At 42.2% G+C, this 20,172-nt stretch overlaps 1 protein-coding gene across 25 annotated transcripts in view; it reads left to right on the top strand.

Annotated features, from left to right (window-relative positions):
• BAZ2B (bromodomain adjacent to zinc finger domain 2B) overlaps positions 1–20,172 on the top strand; it is a 409,759-nt gene that overhangs the window by 387,116 nt on the left and 2,471 nt on the right. For 20 of the 25 annotated variants that reach the window (XM_056536083.1, XM_056536077.1, XM_056536074.1 and 17 more), the window contains 15 exons: positions 648–902; positions 3,318–3,532; positions 3,634–3,708; positions 6,303–6,537; positions 6,967–7,029; positions 7,149–7,293; positions 8,876–9,534; positions 10,571–10,850; positions 11,032–11,187; positions 11,791–11,948; positions 13,168–13,478; positions 13,891–14,026; positions 17,056–17,202; positions 17,383–17,651; positions 19,717–19,860. In XM_056536083.1, coding sequence (XP_056392058.1) covers positions 648–902; positions 3,318–3,532; positions 3,634–3,708; positions 6,303–6,537; positions 6,967–7,029; positions 7,149–7,293; positions 8,876–9,534; positions 10,571–10,850; positions 11,032–11,187; positions 11,791–11,948; positions 13,168–13,478; positions 13,891–14,026; positions 17,056–17,202; positions 17,383–17,651; positions 19,717–19,860 — 3,248 coding nt within the window. The remainder of the gene's footprint in view (positions 1–647; positions 903–3,317; positions 3,533–3,633; positions 3,709–6,302; positions 6,538–6,966; positions 7,030–7,148; positions 7,294–8,875; positions 9,535–10,570; positions 10,851–11,031; positions 11,188–11,790; positions 11,949–13,167; positions 13,479–13,890; positions 14,027–17,055; positions 17,203–17,382; positions 17,652–19,716; positions 19,861–20,172) is intronic. The other 5 variants (XM_056536094.1, XM_056536091.1, XM_056536097.1 and 2 more) reach the window with 1 other exon arrangement.

The following is a 20,172-nucleotide window of genomic DNA, read 5'->3' as shown; positions in this document are numbered from 1 at the left end:
GAGTGTGTCTGGAGTCATAGGAGGCCTCAGGTCCAGTCTGTAACCACAAGCAGCTACAAGTAAGCTAAAGTCACAGCTTAGTCTGTCTCCAGTCAAGTCAGTCACTGTCATCTATTGTCAAGTCAACCTGGCCTGCACTAAATTATCCAAAACCACTGCAAGTCCCAGCAAGCCTTTAAGGTCTCTGTGTCACTGGTCACCTCCGTGGGCCCTGGCTGAACTGTATAGACTTTACCATCTGTCACCCAGTAAAGCTACCATTGTCCATAACTTGGCATCGGAGTCATTATTGCCCCCCGTGCCTAGCCCAGGATCCAGTGGTATACCTTCGGGTGGTATTGAGGATTAACCACGCACTGGCGTAACGAATACAAGGGGTTAATGCCATCTGCCCCTAAGGTAGGGTAATTCCATCTGCCCTCATCACACCCCGTACCACACATCTTTCAGAGGCCTTTTCAAAAATGAAAGCAGCGATCTGATTGGTTGCTATGGGAAACTCAGCAACTTTTCCTCTGGACAAATTTTGAGAAAACTCCCACAATGTGTCCAAATTTCTAAATATCTCACCATCATTAAGTTTTTCCTAAATTTTAACATGTAAGCCAATCAAAATGTTCTCATGTTTAATCTCCTTTTTCTTCTAGCCCTTGCCAGAATTGCCACGTATACCCGGACTGGTCCTGTCTGGGGGCACATTCTCCAACTGTCTTATGGTGGTACAGTTCCTACGTAACTTTGGCAAAGTTTTGGACTTTGACATCCATAATGATATCCCATCTTTAAGCGTCTTTCAAGAAGGATTATTAAACATAGGGGACAGCCTGGGAGAGGTTCTAGATCTGCTAGTAAGGCTCCTATCTGCAGCCGTGTGTGATCCCGGAGTTCCTCCAGGATATAAGGTAAAAAGCTTTGTCAGCAATTGGATTGGTAACACATAGACATTCTAGGCCACCACAGAAAATAGACATCAATTCAAGGTACAGTGATCCCTCAACTTACAATGGCCTCAACATACAATGGTTTCAACATACAATGGTCTTTTCTGGACCATTGTAAGTTGAAACCAGACTCAACATACAATGTACAGACAGTCCAGATCTGTGAAACATGTCAATGAACTGACCAATCAGAATGGGCATTCACTGGTAAAACTCCTGTATTACTGAAGCGTATGCACTGCCTGGTGGCGCCCCCTACAGTACAGGGAGGTATTACATGTTCTGTGCTCTTTACCTGTGCCAGGGTTAGCTGCTCCTTTGGACACCAGGTGAGGGCGGCTCCATGTTACTTTTTTAGGACACTGTGTGTACTGTACAGGACCCCGAAGAAGCTCATGTCCTCTACATAGACCAGTGCTTCCCAAGCAGGGTGCCCCCAGCTGTTGCAAAACTACAACTCCCAGCATGCCCGGACAGCCAAAGGCTGTCCGGGCATGCTGGGAGTTGTAGTTTTGCAACAGCTGGGGGCTCCCTGCTTGGGAAACACTGACATAGACTGTGATTTACAGCTCCCATCAGATCTTTATTACTTTTATATGTAAGGATTTGCTTTATCTATATTAGTTTTCTACTTATTTTTATTTAATTCTGACTTTTTCTTATTTTTGGATGACATTTTGGTGCCTTTAGAACCAATTATCAGGTTTCCATAGAGTTATGGTCCCAACATACAATGGTTTCACCATACAATGGTCATCCCAGAACCAATTAATATTGTAACTTGAGGAACCACTGTATTAACCAGTAAGCCACTCTAAACCCCCAAGGATATTATAGAAATAGTATCACTATCACCCCTAAACCACCCTATTTAAAAATGTAGTATATATTGTCAGTGAGTATGCTTATAAGAGGAAGAAGGGGGGAGAGGGACAGTTTTACGCTCTCAGCCCATACCACCAGTGCCCAGACTTATACTACCACTGAACTGATCAAAGTTACCCATGATATTTCGGATTCGTATATGTAAAATTAATTGCAGATTTATAGCATACTAGCAGAGTACCCGGTGTTGCTCAGTCTTCCTACATAAACCTTGTGGGAGAGGAAAAGCAACAATGATGCTCCCGCCCTCATATCCCGTCCTTATATCCCATCCTCATGTCCTGACGTCATATCCCAAACTCATATCCCAACATCATATCCCAAACTCATATCTCAACATCATATCCCAAACTCATATCTCGTGTCCCAACTTCATATTCCGTCCTCTTATCCAAATTTTATATGCCGTCCTCATAACTCGCTCTCATAGCCCATCCTTATATCCTGTCATCATATCTCGCCCACATTTCCCGTCCTCATATCTCGTCCTCATATTTCGCCCCTCATATCGTGTCCTCATATGTTGTCCACATAACTCACCCCTCATATCTTGTCCTCATATCTCGCACTTATATCTTTGCCCTCATATCTCATTCTCATATCCCGTTCTCATATCCCGTCCTCATATCTCGGCCTCAAATCTCATCCTCAAATCTCATCCTCATATCTCATCCTCATATCTCGCCCACATATTTCGCCCCTCATATCTTGTCCTCATATCTCACCCCTCATATCTCGTCCTCATATCCTGTCCTCATATCTCGACTACATATTATGTCAACATATCTTGCCCACATTTCCCGTCCTCATATCCCGTCCTCATATCTCATCCTCATATCTCGCCCTCATATCTCGCCCTCATATCTCGCCCTCCTATCTCGCCCTCATATCTCGCCCTCATATCTCGTCCTCATATCTCATCCTCATATCTCGCCCTCATATCTCGCCCTCATATCTCGTCCTCATATCTCATCCTCATATCTCGCCCCTCATATTTCATCCTCATATCTCGCCCTCATATCTCACCCCTCATATCTCGTCCTCATATCTCATCCTCATATCCTGTCATCATATCTCATCCTCATATCTCATACTCATATCCTGTCATCATATCTCATCCTCATATCTCGCCCTCATTTCCTGTCATCATATCTCGTCCTCATATCTCACCCACATATCTCGCCCTCATATCTCACCCACATATCTCGCCCTCATATCTCGCCCTCATATCTCTGCCTCATATTCCATCCTCTGCACTAACTATACTCTGCATCTCCCTGCCGGACAGTCCACGGGACTGCCGGACAGTGCATGGGACTGCAAACAAAAAACCTCCCCCCTCGTAAATGGGGGTGGGTTAGGGTTGATTTAACTTTACTTATTTTTAGTTGACTATACAACATATTTTTTGTTGTTGTAAATATATAGATTGTGAAATGTAATGTTTTTGTTGTTTTTTTTTTTTTTTTACATCTGTTTTTCTTCTTTAAGGCTAAAACTGCTCTTGGCGAACATTTGATGAACATCGGCATCAACCGTGACAACGTGTCGGAGATCCTTCAGATCTTCATGGAAGTGAACTGTGGGCAGACAGAGCTTACCGAAAGTCTTAAGACCAAATCCTTCCAAGCACACACCCCGGCTGAGAAGGCGTCCGTGTTTGCCTTTCTAGTCAATGAACTTGCCTGTAGCAAAAGCGTTGTTAGGTAAATGCCCTCCTACCTAGTAGAGTCATTACGTTACATTTATGTATTTCATGTTAGAAATGAAGTCATTTATTTATTTATTTATTTATTCCTAATTTTAGTGAAATTGATAAAAATTTAGACCACATGTCCAACCTGAGGAGAGACAAGTGGATGGTGGAGGGCAAGCTCCGCAAGTAAGTTTCTTCGGATTTAGTTCCTGATTTATTCAGAAGAGAATAATATGGAAACATTGTTGCAAGTTCCACTTTGATCATAGATTTAATTACCTAAATCAGCATGCCTCCAGCTGTTGCAAAACTACAACTCTCAGCATGCCCGGACAGCCGAAGGCTGTCCGGGCATGCTGGGAGTTGTAGTTTTGCAACAGCTGGAGGCACACTGGTTGGAAAGCACTGACCTAAGCAAATGTGTATCCACTCTATATTTGCAGTCTACATTGTATATGTATATGTCCATCTGATGACTGTGTCGGATGATACTGTATAGGCGTACAGCGGCATCGGTCACCCATAGAATAGTCTACCACATTATTCTGTCTAGCAAGATAGAGGTATACTGACATAAAAAGGGGGAGGCCCGAAAGACACAATTCTGGCCTCTATAATGGGGGCCTATGGATATGGTTAATGTATATAGTAGGAGCTTTTGTTAAAGGGGTTCTCCGGTGAAAAACACATTTTTTTTCACATCAACTGGCTCCAGAAAGTGAAAACAGATTTGTAAATTACTTTGTAAAAACAGATTTGTAAATTACAGATTTGTAAAAAATCTTAAATCTTGAACTGTCCAGAGCAGGAGCAAATCCCCATAGCAAACCTCTCCTGCTCCGTACAGTTCCTGAGACAGACAGAGGTGTCAGCAGAGAGCACTCTGGTCAGACTGGAAAGAACAACTCAACTTCAGCAGCTGATAAGTACTGGTAGGGTTAAGATTTTTTTAATAGAAGTCATTTACAAATCTGTTTAACTTTCTGGAGCCAGTTGACATGAAAAAAAAATATATATTTCACCGGAGTACCCCCTTTAAAGCTTTACAACAAACACAATGGGAACATAGGGGGAGATTTGTCAAAACCTGTGTAGAGGAAGAGTGGTGCAGTTGCCCATAGCAACCAATCAGATCGCTTCTTTCATTTTTCACAGGCCTCTTCAAAAGTGAATTGGTTTCTATGGGCAACTGCACCACTCTTCCTCTACACAGGTTTTGACAAATCTCCCCCCTAGTCTAACAGTATCATAGGGATCTCATAGTAGTAAATAGACCTCGAGAATGAACAGGTTCCAATGTTACCACCATTTATTTTAAAGGGGTACTCCGCCCCTGGCATCTTATCCCCTATCCAAAGGATAGGGGATAAGATGTTAGATCGCCGCGGTCCTGCTGCTGGGGACCCCGGGGATCGCCACTGCGGCACCCCGCCATCATTACTGCACAGAGCGAGTTCGCTCTGTGCGTAATGACGGGCGATATAGGGGCCGGAGCAGCGTGACGTCATGGCCCCGCCCCTCATGACATCATGGCCCGTCCCCTTAATGCAAGTCTGCCACGCCCCCTCCCATAGACTTGTATTGACGGGGGCGGGCCGTGACGTCACGAGGGGCGGAGCCGTGACGTAACGATGCTCCGGCCCCTGTATTACCCGTCATTACGTGCAGAGCGATCTCGCTCTGCGCAGTAATGATAGCGGGGTGCCGCAGTGGCGATCCCCGGGGTCCCCAGCAGCAGGACCGCGGCGAACTGACATCTTATCCCCTATCCTTTGGAGAGGGGATAAGATTCTAGGGGCGGAGTACCCCTTTAATGGACATCTGACTTGAACTTACTCAACATTGGGGTTGGTCCAAACCAGTGGTCCATCACCACCAACATGGCACGAATACATGATTGGCACTAAAGATTGGGTTAGCACCAAATTATGATGTATGTTTGTTTAGAAAAAAAATCTGCTGCTCACAAATACAATGTACAAAGGTCCTATGTACTGGGTAGACACAGTGGGTAAAATACGTTTTGAACACGTCACCATTTTTCATACTAAATACTGTCTTCTTTGAGACAACACTACCTGCTAATCCCAGGTCTTTTTGAAGATCTCCACAAGTGTCCTTGACTCTCGGACAACCCTACCGAGTATTCTTCTCACTCCTCTGTCAGACATCTTGTGAGGAGCACCTGGTTGAAGCAAATTTATGGTAAAAAAATAGTCTTTTTACTTTCTGTGGCCTCAACAGTGCTCACTGGAACATTCAGAAGCTTAGAAATGCGCCTGTATCCAACCCCACCGTTATGTTTTACAACAATAAGGTTATGAAGATCTTGAGACAGCTCTTGGCTTTTACCCATCATGAGATGTGTCTTGTGTGACAACTTGGCAAAGAGACCTTTTTGTAGCCATCAGTTGGGACTAAACCATCTTATATTTTATTGTGCATTGACAAGGGTCTGGATTGTTTTTTTAAATACTAATAGATTTCCTCTGTTGTCTTAGCTTTCCATGGCTTTTTGCAACTCCCTTTCTTCATGTGTTCAATACTTTTTTCCTGTGTAATTTCACATTATTACACATAACTTTTCCCAAGCTTATTTTAATGTATGGATTACTTCTGGTGAAAATGTCATTTCAATAGCACCTTTGGAAATGTATTTATAGAGAAAAATGGTGATGTGTTCAATACTTATTTTACCCGCTGTGGGTCATTGTCACCGTCATTGGTGGAAGTTATTGTAAGAACCAAGCTTATTACCATTTTATGTATTTACTTCAAAGGCTTAGAATAATACACGCAAAGAAAACTGGAAAGCGAGACTCCCTCGCAGGCCCTGAAGGAGGAGAGGAGCACCCATCATTGGGCACCCCCACACCTGGCAGGAAACGCAGGCGGAAGGGTACAGACAGTGACTTCGACGATGACGACGAGGATGACACAGATGACCCAGCAGATGAAGACGATGAAGACGAGGAAGATAAAAAAGGGAAAAAGTCTCAGAGCTGTGATGATGAGGTACATTAATGTCCATTGAATTATGCATCATTATTGTCTATTACAGCATCTCATTATATCATTTATAGTGTCTATTTATATTGATTATTTTTTTTTATTGTAAAATAATTTTTACATCACACAAACATACACTGCAGTGGAGGTTGGGTAAGTAAAGTGAACGGCTGGAGAGTTGGTGGTGTGGATGATTGACAGTCCTCACCAGGGGGGCTCCATATTGATTTCTGTCAGGGGGTCCTCTCTTCTCAGTATACACTCTTGGGAGATCCTATCACTCTGTATTAGCTCCCCACCTCTTCATCTGGGGGACATCCAGCTCACAGCTTGTCAGTCTTCAGTAGTCCCCATGGCCCATCTCCTTACTACACTGAATTGTGTTAATGTCATTTCTTCTCCTTTTGTAACTTTACTTTGTTTTGTTTACTATAGGATGATGGGGATCAGACGGCTACTGTAGAGGAACTGGAGAAACAGATTGAAAAGCTATTGAAGGTAACGATTGGATCCGATAACATCCTGCAGGTTGACACTATAGAACTCTGATTCTGTACATGCTGGTACTGTTTAGGTTCCCATACATTCATATGTTCATATATATCTTGTTTTCACAGCAACAAAACCAGTACAGGAAGAAGTTGTTTGAATCATCTCATTCTTTGCGCTCTATGATGTTTGGGCAAGATCGGTACCGGCGTAGGTACTGGATTCTTCCACAGTGTGGTGGTATATTTGTAGAAGGCATGGAGAGTGGTGAAGGTGAGGGGCCCAGAATTTTTAAACATTGTGATTTGATATTGAGTTAAAATTTGCATAATGCAATATAGTCTTAAAGTTGATGTATAGGTAAAAAAAATATTGCTGACTTATGATGTTTACCACTGTACAGGCAAATTATGATTATGATATATTTCATTGATTCCAACTGTAAAAAGAAACATATGGGGTTTTTTCCCAGAAAAAAAAGCTTCCTATATAGAAAACAAACATATATCAACTTATATATGTGGTCTTATATATTTTGGTCTCCGTTGAGTGAATCAAGTCCTATGGATATTTTTATGGTATATATATGGGGAGATTTTCCAGCTTTACAATGAATGTAGTGCTCATAGGCTGTGTGAACAGAGTAATAAAATATTCCATATAGTCTTACTGCATACTGCTTTATTATTAAAGGGTAACTCTCATTAAAACTAATTTTTGCTATTGCACTCCTTATGGTAAATAAAAAATATTTCTAATATACTTTGTTTAAAAAAAAAAAAAAAAAATGAAAGAAGTTTTCTATGTTTTATTTGTGCTTAAAAAAGCTCAAGAGCACATTTTCCCCCATCTTATACACAGACTTTGGACCGAAGCCCAAACACAGGAAGTGCAGCCTGGAGTGCTGAGGGGGGGGGGTGTCCAGCCTCATCCAATCATAGCTCCTCTCACACTTGAAAGCCATATGCTGTTGGTTGGACACACCCCCCACTGCACTCCAGGCTGCACTTCCTGTGTTTGGGCTTCGGTCCAAAGTCTGTGTATAAGATGGGGGAAAATGTGCTCTTGAGCTTTTTGAAGCACAAATAAAACATAGCAAACTTCTTTTTTTTTTTTAAACAAAGTATATTAGAAATATTTTGTATTTACCATAAGGAGTGCAATAGCAAAAGTTAGTTTTAAGGAAAGGGACCATTTAAGTATTTAATGTATAAACAGTATGCAGTAAGCTCCTCAGCTCCCCCTGCAGGCAGACAACATGTTATGTGGGGGGTTTGAAGCACTCTGTTACGAAAATTGAGCTCCAGGGCATATGAATCAATACAGAGTTTTTAACCTATTTAAATTTCAAAATGTGGAAAGATAAATATTTACTTTAAAGTGAATCTGTCATCAATTTCCTGCTGCCTGAACCATGAGTTTACGGGGCAGTCACCAGTAGCTTCTGCCTGCCCCGCTAACATTGAGCGATAGAAGAAGCCTCTGGGGACCGCTCTGATGACTTGTGGTTCAGGCAGCATGAAAGTGATGACAGGTTCCCTTTAAGTTGTATATACTGAAGTAGTGGTTGCTCAGCAGTATGAAGTCAAATATTCCACAGAAACCTTCAAGATGATGCATATGCTAAAGACTTAGCTAGACTTTCCTGAAGCCAGCGTAAAATTTCAGTTTGCAGCACCATGTCAACACCCTTATACCTAAATACCTTAACTGAGACAGAATAGCCTATTGACAATCTACCATGCTTTGTCATTCCCCACTACATAAGCTAAATTTACAAATCTTTCTTGTATGTATTCACTCCTGTACTTACCATTCATATGGTGTCTATATATATATATCAACCTCTGTATAGGTCCAGAAGAAATGGCTAAAGAAAAGGAGAGGAAACGGCAAGCAGAAAACATCCAGATAAAAGAAGAAGCAATTGAGAGTTGTGATGAGAAACCCAACTGCGTGGACACCAGTGCTGGGGCGCAGAAATGTCTGATGGATAAGGACAGCACCAATCTATTCCTCCAAAAACCTGGATCCTTTTCAAAACTGAGCAAACTGCTAGAAGTAGCCAAAATGCCCCCTGAGATGGACCTTGTAACCCCAAAACCAAGTGATTCACCCAATGGCTGCCCTGTGCCTTTCCAGAATAATGCCAGGAGCACACCCATCATCCTGCAGGCCACCACTTCCCAATGTAACCCTGAAAAGACAGACCTGAACCCATTCAGTCCTGTGGTTAGTGGTTCTGGAAAGTTTTACAACTCTCCCATAATTCACAATGAACAGCTGCTGAAAACTCTTACCGAGAAGAGCCAAAAATGGTTTAGTCTTCTTCCCCGGACTCCATGTGATGATACTTCAATAACACATGTAGAGTATTCCACATCCTTAGCTTCTACAAGCCAGTCCCAGCAACCTTCTCATTCTCCTTCACCAGTGCCATCACCGGTCATGAACTCCTCCTCTTCTTTACAGAATAGTTTGGGACTCAGTCCATTCACCATGTCTCCACTTCAGGTTAGTAGGTTACATTAAAGTTTATCTCCAAATCCACAGAGGTTTAACACACTATTATCCACATTAGGTATAACACACTATTAGTCTTATATCATTTTCTTTACTCTACTGTATTGTACTGTGGTTGGTAGGGATATTCTGACCATTTATCTGACAATGTAAAGGTAATGCCACAAAAAAAAGATTTTAAAATGCATTTACTATTTAAAATGTCAAAATATTTTGTCTCAATTCGTATAAAAAAAAACTTTTAAAAAAATGGTTGTACATGCCCTACACCACACTTGCATTTGACATAGGGCATGGCTTGAAATGCAACAAAATGGTGCCAAAATTTGGGCACAAAATGTTGGCTTACAGTAAGATAAATAATAGACAATAAACGGTGATAAATCTTATGCACTGTCAGGCTTACACTACTAAGTTTACACTACTGTATTATGTAGTATTAGACAAGAATACGAAATCGGGTTTTCCCAGACAACTTTCTTACTGCAGAGATATGATGCCTTGGATGGAAAAAGCTGAAGTTATGTCTTAAAGGGGTAATCCGCTGTTAGACATCTCATCCCCTATCCAGAGGATAGGGGATAAGATGTCTGATCGTGGGGGACCCCCACGATCCCCCCTGCAGCAGCCCAGAGCTAAGTTTTCTCTAAGGCTGATGACGGGCGGTGCAGGAGACGGGGCATCGTGACGTCATGGCCCCGCCACCTCGTGACGTCATGCCCTGCCCCCTGAATACAAGTCTATGGGATGGGGTGTGACTCCCCTAACATAGACTTGCATTGTGGGGGCAAACGTGACGTCATGAGGGGGCGGGCCATGACATCACGATTCACTGTCCTCTGCACTGCCTGTCATCAGCCTCGGATAAAACTTGGTACCGGGCTGCTACAGGGGTGGGCCCCCCGCGATCAGACATCTTATCCCCTATCCCAAGAGAACCACTTTAAGAACATGCAATAGACAGTTTTTCTACCTTTTTATTATTTTTGTCATGTTTCATAATACTATTGTCCATCTCTACCTCTAGATGAAGCATGGTTTACCTCTGATGGGACTTCAGTTTTGTGGATGGCCGTCTTCAGTTATGCCAGGAAATCTACCTTTTTCTTCTCCGATGCCAAGCCCAGTGGCCAGTCTCGGACTTGGAATGTCTGAAGGAAACGGGCACGCTTTCATCACCCCAAATGCTCAAACCAGCAAAAGTGAATCTCCTGTGCCACAAAGTGACAAATCTGTCTGTACGCCATCTCCTGCAGTGGAGGTTCCCAAACAAGTAGATTTTCCAAGCCCTCGACCAATTCCAGAAGGTACTTTGAATTCAGAGTTTAGTTTTCTTTTCTTTGCTCTGCTCATACTGTAGATATTTTCTATATTGTCCCTTTTGTTTTAGTTTTTTAGGTATCTAAGACAGAAAGTAGGAAATAAGAATTTCCATTTTCAGTTAAATATCCATTAACCTTTATAGTCTCTGCTATCGTTTTGTTATAGAAATGCAGTTTGGCTGGTGGAGAATAACAGATATAGAAGATCTGAAATCTCTATTGAAAGTATTGAATGTCCGAGGTATACGAGAGAAGTCTTTACAGAAGCAAATTCAGAAGCACTTAGACTACATCACCCAGGCCTGTCTAAGGAATAAAGATTGTAAGTGCTGTGTTCTCAGACATCATGTAGTATTATTGCTTATATGGGTTTCCTGGTCTGAAAAACATTCCCAAAAGTCCTATTAGGCGATTCTAATGTAGCAGAGGAGGCTTCCTTCTTCAGGACCCATACCTATTTACCACAGAGGTGAGAAGCTCACCCTGGAGGACCTGATATATCTGTGTATTACATGCACAACCCATTGTTTTCAATTGTAACAATGCAATGTCTGATTTCTCCTGTAGAGGCACTGCAGGGGAATTGAATACTTTTGCTTATGATTACATCCAATTGCTATTGGTTCCAGCAGTGGGACAATGTCCATTTTTCTTATTTAAATTGACAACATTTCCGATGGGAACCACCAGCATTTCACTGATGGTTTAGAGGTAATAAAAGCTGGTCATGGGAGAGGGGTCTCAGAAGTAGGACCCAAGAAATCGACTTGTTGCTGGACAACATGTAATATTACCAGAGTCTGTCCCTTTAATAATACTCATAAATTCCCCCATTATAGCCCCAGTACTAAAAGATGGAATCTTTCTAATGATCCTGATGACCATCAGTCAACTATTCTGCCTATTTCTATTTTTGTTCCTATAGGTATCATAGATACAAAAGGACATGATCATGGTGAGCTGACAAGAGATGTAGTGGAAAACTGGTGCATGGAGGATCAGGAGATGGAGGTGGATATCGCAATTCTCCAGCAGGTGGAAGATCTGGAGAGAAGAGTGGCTTCCGCTAGTCTGCAAGTGAAGGTAATAGTCTCTGCTTTTTGAAAAGAATTGACTGCCTTATCATAGTTTTTGCTGTAAGCTGTAGCATCATGTAAGGTTCAGTTACTTCTGAATCAGATCAAGGTCCCAATACTGTATATAGTTTTAGCACAAGGGCCCAATGGTGTCTGGGCCTGCCCTTGCTTTTTCTGGTTAATTTCTTTCAAGTTGTTCAACATTTCTTAGTAATATCTGATATTAGGAAAGCTTTTGCATAGCCCGGCACAGAAGATCCAATACATAACCCCAAAGGAGCTTGACCCAAAGCAGATGACCCTATTGGGAGCTGACTTTGAAGATTAGCATCTAGGCACATCTAGCCTCATGTCAGCCATTCATGAAAAAGGCCAGACCAATGGAGTGCTAGCCACTATTACATAGCAACTCCCAACACTGGGGTGCCAAAGTGTTTTTCCCTATTTTTCTCTTTCTCTTCTTTTTGCAACAAAACTTTATTTTCCATAATTCTAATTCATTTTTCATTTTTTTTCGTTTTTTTCCTCCTTGCCTTTTATGAGCCATAACTCTTTTATTTTCCATCTGCAGAGCCATATGAGGGCTTGTTTTTGCGGAACCAGTTACAAGATGCCAGTTACTGACCATGGTAGTTACCACAAAGTATGGAGAGGGCTTGGCTCCCAAGTCTGCTCTATTCTTAATGTGGCCATGACATTCTGGGACATCAAGAGGTTAAAAAAGGTTTTCTGGGGCTTTTTTTTTATTGATGTCAATATCCAATTGGTGGAAGTCAAATTCCCTTCACTTCCACTGCTCCTAAGTTATTGCAGCTTGTCTAGGTACAACTACTATCGAATGTTTGGCACCTCCTTGTTACAAAGTAAAGAGGCTGTGGTGCTGATCGGCAGGGGTGCCAGGAGGTGAACCCCATAGGCCATCAATATAGGAGTCCCTGAAAAACCTTTAATCACTCAATGCAGTATTGCAAAAGTATTCATACCCTTAATTCAGAATATCTTCTACTATTTTGTTAACCACATCCTGTATAGAACATATACAATGAGAGGTATGCAAAAATACTTTGCGAGCTAAACTCAAATGGGGAGTAAGAGTTACGATATTTGACCTACACCCTGTACCCGGTGATTCTTACATTCTTGTTTTCTTAGTTGTGTGCTGGAAGCTGAACATGTTGCAGGAAATAAATTCTAGAATTTCTTCTAACGTTTTTCTCGCTGCTTAGGGCTGGATGTGCCCGGAGCTCGATTCTGAGAGGGAAGACTTGGTTTATCACGAACATAAACCTGTTGCCCAATGGCATAAGGAACATGATGGAGACCACACAGGAGATGAAGGCCGAAATTCATGTGCTATAGAACGGAAGAGTGACAACCCACTAGATATAGCCGTAACCAGGCTGACTGACTTGGAGAGGAACATTGAGAGAAGGTATCTGAAGAGCCCCTTAAGTACCACCATTCAGATCAAACTGGATAATGTGGGCACAGTTACTGTCCCTGCTCCTGCACCATCTATTAGTGGTGATGGTGACGGGTAGGTCATTGAAATTAATATATATTTATATATATATAACCAATCACTGTGTTTCTTTGCTCAGTGGAGCTTGTTATTCCCTGCCTGTATTTTTCTGTAGCTTTTCCTACGTCTTTTGACAATCATGTAATCCTGCATGGTGCTTTTGTACTATAACTTTTGTTCTGTATGTCAATAATCCTGCAGTCAGTGCGTAGCCTGTACCTTACTTGTATATGATTATCACTAAGTTTCTCGGCTTACGATCAACCTGTGCTCTACATTTGATTCATTTGCTTTAATGTTGCACATATTGGCTTTTATCTACGTTTTGTCACTGCTTGGCTTTCAACGTGATTGTTACTTATGTGCGGTTCAGGAGAAAATCAATTAATCTCATTTTTTTTTAATCAATTTTTTTCTTCTTCTTCAGGACTGAAGATGACATTGCTCCAGGTCTTAAGAACTGGAGGAAAGCGCTGTCGGAGTCCCGCAGTGCTGCACAAGTATCACTCTGCATTCAGCAGCTGCAGAAATCTATTGCTTGGGAGAAATCCATTATGAAAGTTGTAAGTTACTGAAGTCTCTTCTTCCTGAAATGTTTTCCTCAACATTGGTCCTCAAAAAGTATATAAAAGTATATTTAAAGGGGTTCACTGCCCCTAGACATCCAAAGGATAGGGGATAAGATGTTTGATTGTGGGGGTCCCGACGTCGGGGACCCCCGCAATCTCCCTGTTGCACCCGGTGTTGGTTTAGAGCTTCGAGGGCAGCGTCAGAGGCTCGTGACGTCTTTTTACATTTCTTTTCTGTCTGTGCTCTCTGCTGACACCTCTGTCCATTTTAGGAACTGTCCAGAGCAGGATAGGTTTTCTATGGGGATTTGCTCCTACTCTGGACAGTTCCTAAAATGGACAGAGGTGTCAGCAGAGAGCACTGTGGTTAAGCAGAAAGGAAATTTAAAAAGAAAAGAACTTCCTGTGGATCAGAACAACAGCTAATAAGTGCTGGAAGGATTAAGATTGTTTAGTAGAAGTAATTTCCAAATCTGTTTAACTTTATGGCACCAGTTGATTTAAAAAAAAATTTTTTTCCAGTGGAGTACCCCTTTAAGGAAGGAAAAGTCTATGGGCTTTAATTTGAGGCAGAATTCTGCCATGTGAATAGACCCTTAGGGGGAGATTTATCAAAACCTGTGCAGAGGAAAAGTTTCTGAGTTGCCCATAGCAACCAATCAGATCACTTCTTTCATTTTTACAAGGCCTCTGAGAAATGAAAGAAGTGATCTGATTGGTTGCTATGGGAAACTTGGCAACTTTTCCTCTGGACAGGTTTTGATAAATCTCTCCCTTAGGCTGCATTCACACCTCGTTTTTACGTTACGGGTGTCGGATCCGGCTGGGGGAGGGGTAAACCAGTCGCTCCAGTGGGGTACCAGAGTGCACGGTTTGCCCCTCCCCCAGCCGGATTCGGCACCCGTAACGTAAAAACGAGGTGTGAATACAGCTTTAGTCTGGGGGATGGGATATGAGAGTGTCATTGTTTCTTTTACTCTCCCACAAGGTTTAGGTAGGAAACACTGGGCACTCAGCTAGTATGAGATATATATAAATGTACAGGATGGGCCATTTATATGGATACACCTTAATAAAATGGGAATGGTTGGTGATATTAACTTCCTGTTTGTGGCACATTAGAATATGTGAGGGGGGAAACTTTTCAAGATGGGTGGTGACCATGGCGGACATTTTGAAGTCGGCCGTTTTGAATCCAACTTTTGTTTTTTCAATAGGAAGAGGGTCATGTGACACATAAAACTTATTGGGAATTTCACAAGAAAAACAGTGATGTGCTTGGTTTTAACGTAACTTTATTCTTTCATGAGTTATTTACAAGTTTCATGTGTTCAATGTGCTGCCCATTGTGTTGGATTGTCAATGCAACCCTCTTCTCCCACTCTTCACACACTGATAGCAACACTGCAGGAGAAATGCTAGCACAGGCTTCCAGTATCCGTATACACTGCTATATACTACTATATACACCGCAGGAGAAATGCTAGCACAGGCTTCCAGTATCCGTATACACTGCTATATACTACTATATACACCGCAGGAGAAATGCTAGCACAGGCTTCCAGTATCCGTATACACTGCTATATACTACTATATACACCGCAGGAGAAATGCTAGCACAGGCTTCCAGTATCCGTATACACTGCTATATACTACTATATACACCGCAGGAGAAATGCTAGCACAGGCTTCCAGTATCCGTATACACTGCTATATACTACTATATACACCGCAGGAGAAATGCTAGCACAGGCTTCCAGTATCCGTATACACTGCTATATACTACTATATACACCGCAGGAGAAATGCTAGCACAGGCTTCCAGTATCTGTATACACTGCTATATACTACTATATACACCGCAGGAGAAATGCTAGCACAGGCTTCCAGTATCCGAAGTTTCAGGTGCTGCACATATCTTGACAGCATAGACAATTACCTTCAGATGACCCCAAAGATAAAAGTCTAAGGGGGTCAGATGGGGAGACCTTGGGGGCCATTCAACTGGCCCACGACATCCACTTTCCAGGAAACTGTTCATCTAGGAATGCTCGGACCTGACACCCATAATGTGGTGGTCACCATCTTGCTGGAAAAACTCAGGGAACGTGCCAGCTTCAGTGCATAAAGAGGGAAACACATCATCATGTAGCAATTTCACATATCCAGTGGCCTTGAGGTTTCCATTGATGAAGAATGGCCCCACTATGTTTGTACCCCATATACCACACTTCACCATCAATTTTTGTGTTCCAACAGTCTTGGAGTAATCTATCCAATGTGGGTTAGTGTCAGACCAATAGCAGTGGTTTTGTTTGTTAGCTTCACCATTCACATAAATGTTTGCCTCATCACTGAACAAAATCTTCTGCGTAAACTGAGGGTCCGGTTCCAATTTTTGTTTTGCCCATTCTGAAGCACCTGAAACTAACGATACTGGAAGCCTGTGCTAGCATTTCTCCTGCGGTGTGTATATAGTAGTATATAGCAGTGTATGCGGATACTGGAAGCCTCTGCTAGCATTTCTCCTGCGGTGTTGCTATCAGTGTGTGAAGAGTGGGAGAAGAGGGTTGCATTGACAATCCAACACAATGGGCAGCACATTGAACACATTTTATAAGTGGTCAAATACTTGTAAATAACTCATGAAAGAATAAAGTTATGTTAAAACCAAGCACATCATTGTTTTTCTTGTGAAATTCCCAATAAGTTTGATGTTTCACATGACCCTCTTCCTATTGAAAAAACAAAAGCTGGATTCACAATGTCCGATTTCAAAATGGCTGCCATGGTCACCACCCATATATATTTATTTTTAGCCTTGAATATTTATTTGGTCTGCAACCTATGGCTATGCAGCACTGCTACTCCCAGCATTCTCTAGTAGCCTGCAGCTGTCAGGACATGCTAAGAACTGTACTTTTGTAACAGCTGAAGAGCCATAGGTCTAGACTTTTCTTGTCAAATCTAAAAATATAAAGTTGTGCAGAGTCCTACTACTTTATTCTCGTTGTGTGTTGTAGTACTGCCAAATATGTCGTAAAGGGGACAACGAGGAATTATTGCTTTTGTGTGATGGCTGTGACAAAGGATGTCATACCTACTGCCATCGGCCCAAAATCACAGCTATTCCAGAAGGCGACTGGTTCTGCCCTGCCTGTATTGCCAAGGTAAGATATATCCACTGATCCCTGTGATATATGAGGCTTTGCAATAAATCCACTTACAAGAACCCAATGTAATTTATAAATGGCCAAAATGGGTTCATGCCACATAGGCCTAGAACCCGTCACTTGGCAGATTGGTTTACAATTTCAGTAGACTATATGTAATTTGTATTTGTATCACAGGCAAGCGGATATACTTTAAAAATGAAGAAGGCCAGTCTAAAAGGGAAGAAGGCATCTGAACAGAAAAAAGGAAAGAAAGCATCAGCCGAGGCCGAAGATGAAGACGTACCTGTAGTAACTGGAGGTTCTAGCAAAAAAGGCAGCAAGGACTCCAAAAAAAGGAAAGCAGATGAAAATAACGTTAGTCCTCCGAAACAGGAAAGTTCCCCAGCATCTAAGAAATCGAAGACCTCAGCCAAGGATGACCCTAAGGATCTGGCTCTTTGTAGGTAAGAGTGGCTTTGCATATACCTCTTCCCAGAATTCCAGTTGGAGCATAAATGGCCTATAAGTCTCCACACATCTTTATGACACTCTCCTTATGGAGAAACATTACCTCTCCGGGCCTCCGGTAAATCCTCCCCCATTCTAGTAAATGGTGGGTGTCCCACAGTCATCAATCATACAGTGATCACCCATCCTCTTTTAAAGACGACCTGTGGTCATGCTAAAAATTAGTTGCAGTAACCAGTAGATAGTTTAGGAGGGGCTGATCACGATAATCACTCAAACCCCCCCCCCCCCCCCTTCAGTCACCTCTGACTGATTCAGTAAATCTGTCAGATGGGTGGGATATTAATGAAGGGGGCATGGCCCTGTGGGAAGGAGATCTTGCTATATATATGAGACCATGCCCCCTTCATAAAATATATGTGAGACCATGCCCCCTTCATAAAATATATGTGAGACCATGCCCCCTTCATAAAATATATGTGAGACCATGCCCTCTTCATAAAATATATGTGAGACCATGCCCTCTTCATAAAATATATGTGAGACCATGCCCCCTTTATAAAATATATGTGAGACCATGCCCTCTTCATAAAATATACGTGTGACCATGCCCCCTTCATGATATATATGTGAGACCATGCCCCCTTCATAAAATATATGTGAGACCATGCCCCCTTCATAAAATATATGTGAGACCATGCCCCCTTCATAAAATATATGTGAGACCATGCCCTCTTCATAAAATATATGTGAGACCATGCCCTCTTCATAAAATATATGTGAGACCATGCCTTCTTCATAAAATATATGTGAGACCATGCCTTCTTCATAAAATATATGTGAGACCATACCCTCTTCATAAAATATATGTGAGACCATGCCTTCTTCATAAAATATATGTGAGACCATGCCCTCTTCATAAAATATATGTAAGACCATGCCCCTTCATAAAATATATGTGAGACCATGCCCCCTTCATAAAATATATGTGAGACCATACCCTCTTCATAAAATATATGTGAGACCATACCCTCTTCATAAAATATATGTGAGACCATGCCTTCTTCATAAAATATATGTGAGACCATGCCCTCTTCATAAAATATATGTAAGACCATGCCCCTTCATAAAATATATGTGAGACCATGTCCCCTTCATAAAATATGATCAGCCCCGCCTAAGCTACCTTCAGGCTACTACAACTCATTTTCTTCAGAGTGACAACAGGTCCTCTTTAAATTAAAAAAAAATTCTGGTTGCCTACAGCCACCACAAGAGGGAGCTGAGGAGTTTTCTGAAAACAGCTTAATAACTGTATTCAATAGATACTGTATACTGTCTCTGTGTCCATTTTATCCTATAAAACAGTGTTCCCAACCAGTGTGCTTCCAGCTGTTGCAAATCTATGACCTGTTGTAGTTTTGCAACATTTGGTGGCACCCTGATTAGGAAACATAAAGGTATCATAAAGGTTAGGCACCTATTGATTATCAGTAGCCCCAAGTGCCGTAGTAACCTTACGGCTATATGTTATATATGAAAGGGGTATTCCTGGCAAAAACATCTTATCCCCTATCGAAAGGATAGGGGATAAGATGTCTGATCGTGGGGGTCCCGCTGCTGGGACCCCCTGCAATCTCCCTGCAGCAGCCCGCATTCAATGCGTAGCTGCGTCTGAAGTTTCGGAAACCTCAGGGTTTCTGAGACGGGGAAGTGACGTCACGCCACGACCCCCTCTATTCATGTCTATGGGAGGGGGTGTTGCGGCCGTTATGCCCCCTCCCATAGAAATGAATGGAGGGGGCATGGCATGACATCACGTCCCCATCTCGGAAGCCCGACTGTTTCCGAAACCTCAGACGCAGCTACGCATAGAATGCGGGCTGCTGCAGCGAGATCATGGGGGGTCCCAGCAGCGGGCCCCCCGTAATCAGACAACTTATTCCCTATCCTTTCGATAGGGGATAAAATGTTTTTGCCCAGAATAACCATTTAAGATTGCATCAATATAGTTCCAGTTCCTGTACAGCTATCATTTGCTGATGTCATTTCATTTTTTAGTATAATCTTGTCGGAGATGGAGTCTCATCAGGACGCTTGGCCTTTTTTGCTCCCTGTTAACTTGAAACTTGTTCCTGGTTACAAAAAAGTCATCAAGAAACCTATGGACTTTGCAACCATCAGAGAAAAGCTGAGCAGTGGGCAGTGAGTATGGTCCTATAAACACACCTTTCTAAACACATTAAAGTCTATTTATACTGTGCATCCAGTTCTATAGACAAACATATGTTGTATTACCACGGTGCAGACACTCTTACTATTACTGCATGGCGGCAGACAATGTTAAGCTCACAGGAGATTTGCCTAGGATTAAAAACAATTGTAGAAAACTGTATTTTTTTTTTCCTGGAATGCTTCCATTCAGTGGGTGAAGTTGGGTGGCATAGGGGTTGCAACAAGGGCAGTTAAAGGGGTACTCCGGCGCTTAGACATCTTATCCCCTATCCAAAGGATAGG

The sequence above is a fragment of the Hyla sarda genome, chromosome 8, assembly GCF_029499605.1.
Source record: "Hyla sarda isolate aHylSar1 chromosome 8, aHylSar1.hap1, whole genome shotgun sequence".
NCBI classification, from domain to species: Eukaryota; Metazoa; Chordata; class Amphibia; order Anura; family Hylidae; genus Hyla; species Hyla sarda.
Note: the sequence above shows the minus strand (reverse complement) of the source record. Positions and strands in the feature narration are given on the sequence as shown.